Raw genomic sequence first — 14,541 nt, 5'->3', positions numbered from 1 at the left:
CTCTCTGGGGGACCAGGAGCACTAGCTGGGTCTCCTGCAGTGGCAATCGAGCCAACGGCGACAGGAGGCATGCCCCTCCATCTCCAGCAGCCACTGGGCCATTCTGTTCTGCTTTACAAACCCTGCAAGCATTCGCGACTCCATGACAGATGACAAAGACGGAACTAAAGATTATAATTAACGACTACCCACATTTGGCTCCAGAAATCTAGGTTTGCTCTTAGTGAGTAAGAGCATTTGAGAGCGCTCCTTTGATTAAATTCTATTTTTAACTGGGATGCTCTCACTAGTCCCCTTACGGGTGGGCCCGATCACCAGCAGGGCCCTCTTCCTCACCTGGTCCTTGGTAGGCCTGGGGGTGACCAAAGGCAGTGTCCCAGTTATTGGAGGTGTTTCTTTGGGCCGCGGCCCCCTCTGGCTTGGCTCCCCAGCCATCCGTGCTGTCCCAGTTTCCAGATTTGGAAGAACTCCAGGCTGACCAGGGGTCATTGCCACTGCTGACCTGTTGTTAGGGGTAAAAAAAAGAGAAAGAATATTTATGACTTCTTGAAAACATTACTCAATTCAGTAGGAATTACATAATAATGAATACAACAGGGGTGCTGAAAAAGTTGACATAAATTTAAAACAATTTTAAATTTAAGTAAATAAATTCAAATAATAATTTACATTTATTTTTAATGTTTATTTATTTTTGAGAGAGAGAGAGAGACAGAGTGCAAGTGGGGGAGGGGCAAACAGAGAAGGAGACACAGAATCCGAAGCAGGCTCCAGGCTCCGAGCTGTCAGCACAGAGCCTGACGCAGGGCACAAACCCATGATCCGCGAGATCATGACGTGAGCTGAAATTGGACACTTAACTGACTGAGCCACCCAGGTGCCCCTATATAATACATTTTACATTTAAAGAGATGAGGAAAACACAAAAAGCAGCATCAACTTTTTTTTTTTTTTTTCAACGTTTATTTATTTTTGGGACAGAGAGAGACAGAGCATGAACGGGGGAGGGGCAGAGAGAGAGGGAGACACAGAATCGGAAACAGGCTCCAGGCTCTGAGCCATCAGCCCAGAGCCTGACGCGGGGCTCGAACTCACGGACCGCGAGATCGTGACCTGGCTGAAGTCGGACGCTTAACCGACTGCGCCACCCAGGCGCCACTTTTTTTTTTTTTTTTTTTTTTTTTTTGATGTTAACCTTTTGCCATATTTGCTTAGGAACTTGACAACCAGGAACAAGGAACTATGAGACACAGCGGCTGTCTACTCCCTTTCTTCTTCCTTCCCTGTCCCTCCTGCCCCATTCGCTTCCTCCCCCACCCCCCAGCAACTACCTTTCTGAATGTGTATTCATTTCTGCCCACGGTTTTATACTTCCACTACTTACTAATTACATTGTAAATAACTTATGGTTTAAAAACTGACCTACACAACATTACATTGTACCTATCTCTTTGTAGGTTCTTTTTTTTTCCCCACTTAAATCATGTTTTTGAGATTATACAAGCTGATGAGGTTCTGTTTTACTCACGTTAGCAATTTTAGAGCAAATCTGTTGTATTTTTGACTAGGTTTTTATTTTTATTTGAAAAAGTAATACCTTCCCAGTAAAAAAAAAAAAAAAAAAAAAAAAAAAAAACAACAAACAAAAAACCTCAAAAAGAATAAAAGGATATGCAATTTAATAAATATACCTACCACTTAAGCTGCCATTGTTTCTGGACAACTATTACTAATGAGTTCCTTATGTATACTTAATCAAATATCCCACCCACAGAGATCCTTTTTGTTTTTAAAATTTTTTTAAAGTTTATTCATTTTTGAGAGAGAGAGAGACAGAGTGTGAGCAGGGGAGGGGTAGAGAGAGAGAGAGAGACAGACAGACAGACAGAATCCAAAGCAGGCTCCAGGTTCCAAGCGGTCAGCACAGAGCCCGACACGGAGCTCGAACTCACGAACCATGAGATGATGACCTGAGCTGAAGTCGGACGCTTAACTGACTGAGCCACCCAGGCACCCCTCCTTTTTGTTTTTAAGCATACAAGTGGGCCCAAATGATACTTTGTGTTCTGTACTTGTGTTTGTCTCCTTCATTTAATGGCCTGAAACGTTCTCCGAGGTCCATCAGCACGAACGGGTGACGTGGCTCTTCTACGCGGCTCTAGGAAGTTCCGCTGCAGTTTTCTCCCAGTTGAACCAGCATATGCTGATGCTCACATATCGTACTTTCAGTGTTCAGCTACTGCAAACAACCCCGCCATGCACATGCTTGTACATCTTTTCCCGTGTGTCCCATACGTCTCTGTGAAATTCCCAGAAGATCAATTTCTGGGCTAATGAATGTGCTTCTTCAGCTGACAGACTGTGTCAAATTCTTTCCCAAAGAGATCGTACAGTTATGTTCCTCTGTTCCTATGACTTGCTGATGGGTTCTGCCTTGCATAACAGGGGGCTACCATGCTCCAAAATTATTTTTAAACTTTGTTTTTTCCTGTACTCTCTTTAAGTAATTTTATAGTTCAATTATTAATAGCATATACTTTTGGAACAGGCAACGCATGGCACCTGATCTCAGGGAGTATTACGGTAAGAGAATGGCGGCCCATCTCCCACACGGCCCCATCCGCTCGGGGCAGCCACGGTGCCGTGCGTTTTATTTCCTTGGTTTACACCTTTTAAATCTTCGACTTGGAATTTACTTTGATGGAGGAAATAATATAGGAATCTGACTTAATTTTATCTTTAAAAAAAATTTTTTTTAATGTTTATTTATTTTTGGCAGAGAGAGAGAGAGAGAGAGAGAGCGAGCATGAGTGGGGGAGGGACAGAGAGAGAGAGGGAGACACAGAATCCCAAGCAGGCTCCAGGCTCTGAGCTGGCAGCACACAGCCCGACACGGGGCTTGAACTCACACACTGCGAGATCATGACTGGAGCCGAAGTCAGACGCTCAACTGACTGAGCCACCCAGGCGCAAGGGACTTAATTTTATCTTGTAGTCAGTCTGTTGGTCTGATACCATTTAATGAAAAATCCAACTCCCCTTCACTGATTTGAAATGCCACCTTTATCACATCCTGGACTTGGACCTATCTCTGGGCTCCCTCTTGTACCCTGGGAGTCCATCTGTACAAATACCAAGTGACCTGGGAGCCCACCAGATAGAAAACCACTCGTACTTTATCATAAATCTTTTATTTTTACACACGAACTTTAGCATCAGTTTAATGTTTTAAAACTAAAACAACCTAAACTTTTGCATCCGGATGCAAAGTTTTGAAAAACATGTTGATTTTCATTTGAATCACCTTAAACTTACAAATAAATTCACGGAAAACAGTGCCTTAAAAAAAATAACTTCAGTACTGAATCTGTTTATCTAGGAACATGGAATAGCAAATTTTCACTTTTCTTGAGTCTTTTTTCTCACATAAAAAAAATTGGTGTTTAAAAACAAAAAAGAAAGAAAAAAAAAGAGAGGGGGATTTGTAAGAAAGTTACCCGAACTGTGTAATATACCTAATATTCTAGAACACTACTCTGGTTGGCCTTTTTTAAATTCTCTACTGACAGCGGGGGGTGGGGGGGGGGTGGGGGGGTGGAGAATAACTGCCCGCCAACACACCAGAAGCATTATAAAAAATGGAGTGTATGTTTTACATGCAGAAATACGATTCCATTCAAACACCTCCTATACTTTCAAGAAAAAAACACAAAGTTACTAGTGGTTTTGTTCTAAGTCAAATATTAACAGCAGAAAGACATTTCATCCATACACCTGTGAATACACAGCTTCCATGGGGATACTCAAGAGCCACTCTAGTGGATTCTGTAAATGAAGGCAGTCATGCTGAAGGGCCTGACAAGCAGACTTCATTTAAGAGAATCCCTTCCTCCCATGGTTTTAAGGGAGGGTGTTCTAGTAGGCCATATATACTCTGTGCCCTCTAAACTCTAAACTATGAGGTTTTATTTTCAGAATAAGAACTTCAAAAAGTACAGAAAGCTTGGATAGTCAGATGGCAGTAAGCACAGGCATTCATTTGTTTAATATATCTATCAGTTCCTGAATGGGTAGGCCCCACCGTGGAATGACAGGCCAAGGGCAGCATGGTCAGGGGCATTGGTTCTGGTCAGGCTGCCGGGCTGAAATTCTGCCTCTACCTCTTTCCAGCCAGGAAACCTCAGGCCAGAATTTGAAACCAGGCAGGTGGCCTCAGATTCAGAAAGACTGACGGCAACTACATGAAGTGAACTGAAAAGAAACAGAGGGTTATAAAGTAGGACAGCAAGTGCGAGAGCTCAGCTTTGCCATGACCCTGGGACCGTGATGACAGCGAAGAAAGATTTTCATCAACAGTGAGGCAACAATCAGATGTGAACTGTTCAGAGCAAGCATCCTAAAAAAAAAGACAGTTCTTTTTAGAACTACTTTGTTTAAATAAAAACACTAATTCGAAAAGATACAGGCACCCCTATGTTCAGTGCAGCATTATCTACAATAGCTGAGATACGGAAGCATCCCAAGTGTCCATCAACTGATGAATGGATAAAAGAACACACACACACACACACACACGAGAATATTACTCAGCCATAAAAAAGAATGATCTTGCCATCTGAACAACATGGATGGGCCTAGAAAGTATAATGCCAAGTGAGATAAGTCAGTCAGAGAAAGACAAATACTGTATGAATTTACTCATATGTGGAATTTAAGGGAACAAAAACAACAAAAAAAAACAATGAACAGAGGGGGAAAAAAATCAAACAAAAAAACAGACTCTGAAGTACAAAGAACTGATCATCACCAGAGGGGAGGTGGGGGGGGCGGGGAGGATGGGTGCAGGAGGTAAAGGGGATCAAGAGGTCACTTACGATGAGCACTGGAAACATACAGAATTGCTGAATCATTATACTGTACACCCGACACTAAAACAACACGTTACGCTAATTACGCTTTCATTAAAAAACAAATCGATGAAATGTTAAAAAAGTTTAATTATGGCCAAAATATATAAAACTACTTTTGTGTATAAACTGCTTGGAGTAATCTATCATTTGGTTCCATATGATGATCTTAGCTCCTACCTATGTTGTGAAATCCTTGTCGGCAAATCTAGTAACTGTTTAGCTTTGTTCTCTGTTATTTTTCCTGACATTCCCTCTTCCTGTTTCAAGGTGACTCCTGCTGATAAATCTTTCAAAACCTGGCCCACTGGAAATCCTTCCAGCTTCAATCATGGACTTCTCTGTCTCTATCACGGACTTCTCTCTCAGATGACCGGTACTGACCGCCAGGCTCCTCCTCTAATACCACGCAGTCTGCCTCTTTCCATCTTTCTCTGAACCCACCTTCCCACGCTTTGTCCTCTGACGTCTCTGCTTTCAATCGCCAACACCCCTTGGGTCCCCCAACCACAGGCATTTGGCCAAACAACCCATCCTGCTCCTGACCCGAGGTTTCAAACCTTCTGCCTCTTCTCTTTCTTCCCGCCTTCCTTCCCTCTCTCCTGCGTGGCAAGGTCTTTATCCTCTTCCTCCCCTGCTTTTTTTTTTTTTTTTTTGTGAATATTATACCTATTAATCCTAATGACAAGTATTACTATTCCCAGTATACGGATGAAGATGCAACAGTGAGGCTTCTGTGCCAGCAAGAGTGTGTTTTGTCTCCTGAGAGAGAAATGTGTATCATATCCAAGACTCTTCTATTAGATATGCCTTGGAGACTGATTTTTTTTTTAATATGAAATTTATTGTCAAATTGGTTTCCATACAACACCCAGTGCTCATCCCAACAGGTGCCCTCCTCAATGCCCACCACCCACTTTCCCCTCTCCCCCAACCCCCATCAACCCTCAGTTTATTCTCTGTATTTAAAAGTCTCTTATGGTTTGCCTTCCTCCCTCTCCGGAACTCTTTTTTTTCCCCTTCCCTTCCCCCATGGTCTTCTGTTAAGTTTCTCAAGTTCCACATATGAGTGGAAACATATGATACCCAACTTTCTATGACTGACTTATTTCACTTAGCATAATACCCTCCAGTTCCATCCACGTTGCTGCAAATGGCAGGATTTCATTCTTCCTCATTGCCAAGTAGTATTCCATTGTATATATAAACCACAACTTCTTTATCCATTCATCAGTTGATGAACATGTAAGCTCTTTCCATAATTTGGCTACTGTTGAAAGTGCTGCTATAAACATTGGGGTACAAGTGCCCCTCTGCATCAGCACTCCTGTATCCCTTGGGTAAATTCCTAGCAGTGCTATTGGTGGGTCATACCTCCCCTGCTCTTTATGGTACCAAACACCTCCCGACTCTGTCAACCACAAGATTAAGAACCCCTCATTAGTTCTCTCTGCCCAGGGAGTAAATTCCAAGCTCCTTAGTCCGTCAGTCAGGACTTAACTTTTCCTTGGTCGCAACCCCATTCTCATTACTCACCAATGACCTGCTTTATGCTTCGACCTTCAGGTTCCCAAGCTTCCCTGCACTCTTGCCTCCGCTCACGCTATACTCTCTATCTGCATACAAAGCCTTCTTCCTCAGCTCCCCAAATTATGTCAAAGTCCTGGCCCATGTACGACCCCAGCCTCAGAGCCTGCTGGCCTCACATTCTCCCAAAGTCAGTCTTCTACTGGAATTATTTCATATCAGTTGCTCACTCCCTGTAGTAATTCATGGGCATAATGCTTTTTTTTTTTTTTAATGTTTTTTAATGTATTTTACTTATTTTGAGACAGACAGCACAAGCAGTGGAGGGGCAGAGAGAGAGAGAGAGAGAGAGAGAGAGAGAGAGACTGAATGACTCCCAAGTAGGCTCTGCACTGTCAGCACAGAGCCCCACTAGGACCTCTATCTAATGAACCTTGAGATCATGACTTGAGCCGGAATCAGGAGTCGGACGTTTAACCAACTGAGCCACCCATGTCCGAAGGCCTGTCTTTAAAAACAAAAACAAAAACAAAAAACATTTCCCCCAAAAGAGTCTCAAAATGTCTTACATAAAGTGGCAAAAACTCACAAATTTTTTTTTTTTTTTTTACTTAAAGTGGTTAATATGGTTTTTTTTAATGCTTTTGTCACTGGCTTTTCAAAAAATACATGACGTTCTTGATCATTTGTAGCAAATACATGTTATTCTTGGCAGACACCTAATCTTCATAACATTATTTTTTTCCACAAAGAAGGAAATCAGATTTCCCTCATGTTCAGTGACTTGAGTCTTTCCAAGGAAAACAACCTGCTGTGGTTGATCACAGGATGAATACTTTTCAGCACGTGACACTACCATAGTCTTAAAACAGCAATGCCTTCCGAGTTGTAAATGCAGTTATCAGCCCACTGCAGAAAAGTTGGAAGACAGACAGGCATAGGTGGACAAAGGGGTGGGCACGTGTGTTTGATAAAGCGAGAATAGTAAAATGTTAATGGTAAAACCTAAAAGGTGAAAACATGATTATTCACTATGAAATTCATTTAACTTTTCTATGCGTGAATTGTTAACAAAATGCTGGAAAATCCAACACACAAAATTTGTTCATATAATCATTCTGCCTTCTGAATTCCAGTAGGGTGTATGCAGAGGATCCAGAGAAGGGCCGTGTCCCTCAGGGCCACCAGTGATCTCCTGTTGCCTATAAACATGGGGCCCGGGGCGCCTGGGTGGCGCAGTCGGTTAAGCGTCCGACTTCAGCCAGGTCACGATCTCACGGTCCGTGAGTTCGAGCCCCGCGTCAGGCTCTGGGTTGGTGGCTCAGAGCCTGGAGCCTGTTTCCGATTCTGTGTCTCCCTCTCTCTCTGCCCCTCCCCTGTTCATGCTCTGTCTCTCTCTGTCCCAAAAATAAATAAACGTTGAAAAAAAAAAAATTTAAACATGGGGCCTGGCATGTAGTAAGTTCTCAATAAATTATTTGTTAATTAGCACGCTCCCAAAGCATGTTTGCTTGAATCTCTATCATGAACACATTTTAATCTGCCTTGCACTAGAACTGGCTGATATGTCTGATGCTCTCCCAGCCCCCACTCCAATGAAATTAAAATGCTTCTTATGGCCAGGAGCAATGTACTCAACATATTTGCTGATCTAAATTTAACAGGTACCTTACCCTCATAAGACAAGTAGAGAAATCCATTTATATTGGCCTTATGTCATGAGACATTTAAATGTATCCACTGGAAGGTAAGGTAAGGTAAGTTTCTTAAGAAAGCAGACTGGCTTGTAGCTGACAGAGCCAGAAGGACCATAAAATGGAGTCACAATGGCCAGGCAGGGGTGAGTAGTGATGGGCATTCAGGACGTGATCATCAGAGGAAAGCTGGGCATCTTCCAAATAAATAATATGGGGTTAAAAAGGGGCGAGGATAAGAATACTGGTTTTTGTTTTAATGTTTATTTATTTTTGAGAGAGACAGAGCACAAATGGGGTAGGGGCAGAGAGAGACAGAGACACAGAATCTGAAGCAGGCTGCAGGCTCCGAGCTGTCAGCACAGAGCCTGGTGCGCAGCTTGAACTCATGAGCTGTGAGATCATGACCTGAGCCGAAGTCAGAAGCCCAACTGACTGAGCCACCCAGGCGCCCCAATACTGGTCCATATAAGGGAGTTTTAAATCCCTTAATGAAACTGTAGGAATCGATTTCTTGTGGGTAAAGCGGTTAAGATCTTAGGCTTTGAGAGCTGTCTAGGTTTGAAGCCCAGCTTTACCACGCACTAGCTGTATGAACTTGGGCAACTTACATGATCTCTCTTTGTTTCCATGCTTATACAATAGATATAATAACGTGAACTTCGTCACAGGGGCTTTGAAAGGATTCAAAGAAATGATGCACACAGAGCACATAACACAAAACCTGGTCCATGGTATGCGCTCAGTAGAGGTTACCTTATTACATGGCAGCTCAGCTAGAATATACAGAAAAGAATGAAGACTGGCAATTCGCTGAGTAAACGCCATGTGAATGGTTCACCTGTTAGCATGCGCTTTAGAGGAAAAGATGGGAAGTTGCATTTCCAATGGTTTCATTGCCAGATCGTGCCTCAGGGGCACATCCCCTCAGAGGGGATAACAGCCACTTAAGATATTTTCTATTCTCGCTATTGATCCGTTGGCTTCAGGTACATAAATGAAAGAGGAAGAAGACAAACCGTTCACCAAAAAGTTCAACAGCAACTCTTAATTCTTGGGGTGCTTGGCACAAACATTTTCTGGGTGCTAGATGCCACAGCCTTCCAAGTCCAACCCCTCCTGTAACAAACAACCTGGCCACGAAGACTTGGCTTAATGACCCTGCGGCCTCTGACTTTTTTGCCTCCAATCCCAATAACCCCCGACCGCAGGCATTTGGCCAAAACAACCGGTTCTGCTCCTGAGCCAAGGCTTCAAACGCAGGGCTGCCTCTTCCTTCCTTTCTTCTGGCTTTCCTCCTTCTCTCCCTCTGTGGGGCAAGGTCTTCATCCTTTTCCTTGTCCACCCTTTATGGTACCAAACACCCAACACCGCCAACCACGTGACTGAGAACCCCTCACTGGTGCTCGCTGCCCCTGGAATAGATCATCGGTCAAGTCTCAGTGACCAGCTGTCCTAGGGGCACAGCCCCGCTGCTCCTCCTGTTCCCACCTAGCCCACGCCCTACGTCTCCATGCCCCAAGACAGCCCTCGGTGAGATACTTCACCTACAACCATCGCCTCACCTGGGGAAAAGGGTTACGTCATGAGGTTTTAAATGTTTATTTCCTCTTGCATTCAAGTTTGAATTTTACCTTATTTATGGTAGGAGAAGGAGAAGATGAAGAAGGTGGTGACTGGCTGAGACTTTCAATACAACCAATCTGAGCCAAAATATCCACCTTAAAACAAAAGAAGTGCTCAGTAAACGGGGCAAAGAAAGAGCACACCCAAGCTTCTAACTAGAAACAGCAAATTCATGGCAAGGCTAAGTTCACCAGAAAATTCTAGCATGCTGCTCATTCCCAGACATTCCATGCAAAAAGCAAAGCCCCAACTGTGTATTAGTGGGTTGTCTTCAGTGCATATTCTAGAGACTGTTGTCCTATAGTGGTATTACTAAAGCACTAAAAATAAGCAGAAGCAGCACAGAAGGAACGGAACAAATAGCATGCGGGTCATACAGCCGACGAGAAAAACCCCAGAGGAAATGCAAAGTCAAGCTGTTAAAAACGTCAAGATGCCGAGCCAGTGCTTTCAAAGCCACCAGACACGTGAGATGAGCGAAGCCACCCGGCTGACAACGAAGGAACTGCAGAGTCACGATGGAACCCAGCAAGCCCAGGTTGAGGGCACAGAACCCATGAACGCAGGAGCAAAGGTCTCCGGTGCGCGCTCCTGGCTCAGTACGCAGCGTCGTTGTAGGAACACGTAACAGACCCGCTCCCATGAAGCTACTCGACGCCCAAACTGGCATCGTTGTCAAGAGGACAGCTGCGGAGCCCAGTGTCCAGGCTTTGAGCCCACTGTGCAACTATCCAGTAGGGAAGTCATTACCAGAACGTTCACGTGGTGCTACGAGAATGCACTTTTCACTCTCCAGGTAGGACTCTCTTGTTAAGTAAGTGGTGGTATTATTTCCATTTTATAGACACAGATAAACTTGACTTTGGAAATCAATTAATACAAAGGAGGCCATCAAGATGATCCAGTTTTCCACTTAAAACTAAAACTATTTAAAAAAAATACAAAATATATGAAGCGGTTTTCCAATCATTGGGCATCAGACAATAAAGGACCTGATCCTGCCTAGAGAGACTTTCTAAGCCACGGATTAGGGATGAAGAAGCCACACAAACACCAGTGGTCTCTGTGAATTGAGAAGACAGAACTGGCAGCCTGGAGCGGAGGGGCCAAAGAGGAAGAGAGCTGCACAGAGAACCATCTGCGGACCTGGGCCCTGGGCTCATACTAGGCAGCGGACCACGCAAGGATGCAGTATCAATGTCTCGCATCAGATGGTTCTCGCCGGCCAGAGTGGAAAACCTCATGAGTCACAGGGCATCGGGTACGCTACTAAGAAGGGTTTGCCTCAGTGGACAGGCAAAAATACCCCTAGGTTAAACGTTGCTCTGGTCCCACTTCAAAAAGCTTAAAAATAATGTGACAGGATTAAACTATTTCTAAGTAACTTAACTGTATACCAGAACAAGACCCAAAAATATTTATGGGAATACAAAAATATCCAGCATATAACAAGGTGAAAATCACAAGGTCTGGCTTCCAATAAAAAAAAAAAAGTCACCAGGCATGAAAAGAAGCAGAAAAATATGAACCACAGATAAGAGAAAGACCAATCAAATATGATCCAGTAATGACACAGATAACAGAACTGGCAATATTTAAGAGCAAGAAAGCTTCCAGATATCGATGAGCTAGAGGAAACATTTTGAATGGGCTTCCAAGGGGTGATAGTTATAAGCCTAAAGAAGAAAAACCCACTCTGGTGGAAATACATTGTATCAATGTAAACTGCTGGGTCCACAACAATACCAATAAATAAATAAATAAATAAATAAATAAATAAATAAATAAATAAAGATGGGAAAACTCATTTGTCACTACTTGAGGCATCTATTAAAACAACTTCTTACCTGGGAAACTGGGAGTTAAAGGGAAGGAACTAGATATCTATACCTAATTCCAGCAGAAATTGTTTCCCAAGGTAGCTAACTAGCTCCAACTGGTAAAGGAAAAGAGCTATTTTACAGAAGAAAGCCACCTCTTACAGTGTGGGAGAAACAGCCTGACTGATGCAGGCAAGGCTTATCATTGGTGGTAAACAAATAGGAGAATGGTTACCAGCACTGAATTAACACCAGACAGATGACCTTCTGGTCACAAGGGAACAATGTAACTAGACAGTGGAAGCACAAGACTGTCATCAACTTGACCCAAGGTCATTGTGATCAATGACCAGACACTACGTCTTCTGATGCGATACAGCACGAATATAGGATATCCCTATGGTATATTCTTGTCTCAAATGTTCAGTTTGAATCCACTGAGCCTTTAGGTACAACTTCCAATTTGTAAGAAGTGCAGAGGATAGAGGAACAACTTGAAGGATGCCAAAGGAACAATGTGACAAATCCAAAAGACTGGAATTCTACAGTAAAACTAAGTCAGGATAAAAAAGTAGGGATTGTGCTGGAAAGAAAGGACACATGTGAGGGACACAATGGACACAACCAGACATAACGCTTGGTCCTACACTGAACACCAGTTCATAAACGAGCTGTAAAGGACATTCTGGGGGCTGCTGGGAAAATTAAAAGTGGTCCGGATATTATGGCAGATGAAAATTTACTGAAAAGGAAAGGATTGTCAACCTTTAAAAGGTTACAAACAGCATGTACTCAATGTGTCTCATCCAGGTAAGCACGTGGGTAACCATGCTCACTCAGGGAAAATAAGGTATGCACCAAGGTGTAAACGGTAGTCATGCATGGTGTGGATGTGACGTTTTTCTTTTTGCTAGCCTGAATTTTCCAATTCTCTACAGTGTTTATGTACTGCTTCTATAATGATAAAAGGTTATTTTTAAAAAAGTATTTTTAAAGAAAATAAAAACACTAGTCTGCAACCGCTGACCACAAAATGAGAGGTTCTGGTTTTGTTGTATTTTGCTGTATTTTCTTCTATATGACATCTTGAGGGGACCTGGACCAGTAAGAAGCAAACTCCTACTTCTGACAACAGGGCAAGGACTTGTGTGGGTGCTGAGATCTGACTCATTCACTGGTCTCCCAGTAAGCAGACAAGGTGTGGTGTGAGAAGGACAACCTTCACTGCACACATCACAACAGCATCCATATGGGAGCAGCCGGGACAAGATGCAGAGAAGGGCAATGATGCCACTGTTTCTGTGTCCTCTGAAACTAGGTTGGATACTAAGAGTGATTTAGGTCTGAGGATTAATGAAAAAGAGAACATGTCTTTCATTAAGGTTGCTTTTTTTTTTTTTGCATTTTTATAGTATTCATTTATTAGTTTCTTGATGATAATTTGAAATAATTGAGAAAAATAAACTGTAGCATTTTGTAAATATAAAAATTAAGTAATATACTCCCAGTTGGTAATTGTAGGTTTGTAGTTTCTTTTTTTTTTTTTTTTTTTGATTTAACTTTATTTTTTATTTTTTAAAATTTACATCCAAATTAGTTAGTATATAGTGAAGCAGTGATTTCAGTAGATTCCTTAATGCCCCTTACCCATTTAGCTCATTAAGGTTGCTTTCTATCTGGCTCTCTACCAAACCAGCAAACAAGAGTACAAAGGACATACGATGGCTCGACAGAAGTCAATTCATGGTCACCGCTCTGGCTGCCCACCTGGTTCCTTCCAGGAGACGCTCAATCAATACAGGTCAGAGTAGACCACTCAGTCTGAGAAGCCTGCCAGGTAAGAGGAGTCCTGAATCACGGGCTCACTGCCCTTCTTGTTGTTACCTTGGAGCAGAGACAGTGGAAGCATTCCAGGGCTCCCGTAACACCACACACGGGATTTCTCGCCGTGCCTCCCTCACATGCTCGCACACTCTGTTGTCAGCTGGCCTACCCTGCCCTGACTTATCATTCCACTCTCCCCTCATACATGGTCTCCTGCTTGGAAGGGAAGATGGAAGGAAGGAATTTTGTAACTAGAAACGTCCAGGGCAAGACTTTGTCCAGGGAGAAGGAACAAAAATGAAAAGAAAGTTGCTTGCTCTGTGAAGGTTGAGGCTTATGATAGTTTTTCTTCTTTCGTTTTTGTAACTCATCTGCTTGAGCGAGGTACTAAAGTCTTTACCTGACATTTTCTCCTTCATCAGATTGTAATGGCCGTGTGCCAACTGTGTCAGGAAAAGGGAACAGAAAGCAAAGACTGATTTCTATGCCCAAGAACATTTCAATAGTTTCTGACAACAATTTAACTCTTTTTCTCAAAAGAACCTACAGTAGGTACAAAATCTCTTATGTAAAGAGCCTAGCCATTTCTACTTGGAATGTTTAAGAATTTGAAAAATTTCCTGTTTTCTTGTTTATAGATCTTTTGCTCAGAGGAAATTACCTAATTGTAACTCATCTAATTCAGATAAACCTCGACTAACTTCACAAAACCACTGGTCAGAATATAAAACTTGTACCTTCTTTTAAGAATGAGTCTAGATCACAAGAACCGATGAAATCCATTTGCACTAACTGCAAATGACCCAAAAAGTACAACTGGTTTAACAAGGCCCTTTGTTAATTCATATTCTGAACCCACAGATGTCAATTCCAGGTATTTATTTTTTAAATACAGAATGTTAAAACAGTACAATTCATATTAAGAAATGGGACATCTGGGGGGTGCCTGAGTGGCTCGGTCGGTTAAGCGTCTGACCCTTGATTTCAGCTCAGGTCATAATCTCACGGTTCGTGAGGTTGAGCCCCACATGGGGCTCTGTGCTGACAGTGCAGAGAGAGATTCTCTCTCTCCCTCTCTCTGCCTCCCCTGCTTGTGCTCACTTGCTCTCTCTCAAAATAAATAAAACATTAAACCCCCCCCCC

At 42.8% G+C, this 14,541-nt stretch overlaps 1 protein-coding gene across 3 annotated transcripts in view; it reads right to left on the bottom strand.

Moving 5' to 3' along the window:
• The window catches only part of SNX9 (sorting nexin 9), a 125,966-nt gene that overhangs the window by 41,277 nt on the left and 70,148 nt on the right, over positions 1-14,541 (bottom strand). For 2 of the 3 annotated variants that reach the window (XM_045500152.1, XM_045500151.1), the window contains exon 5: positions 337-502. In XM_045500152.1, coding sequence (XP_045356108.1) covers positions 337-502 — 166 coding nt within the window. Of the gene's footprint in view, positions 1-336; positions 503-9,762; positions 9,850-14,541 lie in introns of all 3 variants that reach the window. The other variant, XM_045500150.1, reaches the window with a different exon arrangement.

This window comes from Leopardus geoffroyi, chromosome B2, assembly GCF_018350155.1.
Source record: "Leopardus geoffroyi isolate Oge1 chromosome B2, O.geoffroyi_Oge1_pat1.0, whole genome shotgun sequence".
In the NCBI taxonomy this organism is placed as follows: Eukaryota; Metazoa; Chordata; class Mammalia; order Carnivora; family Felidae; genus Leopardus; species Leopardus geoffroyi.
This window is presented reverse-complemented; position numbering and strand designations above follow the sequence as displayed.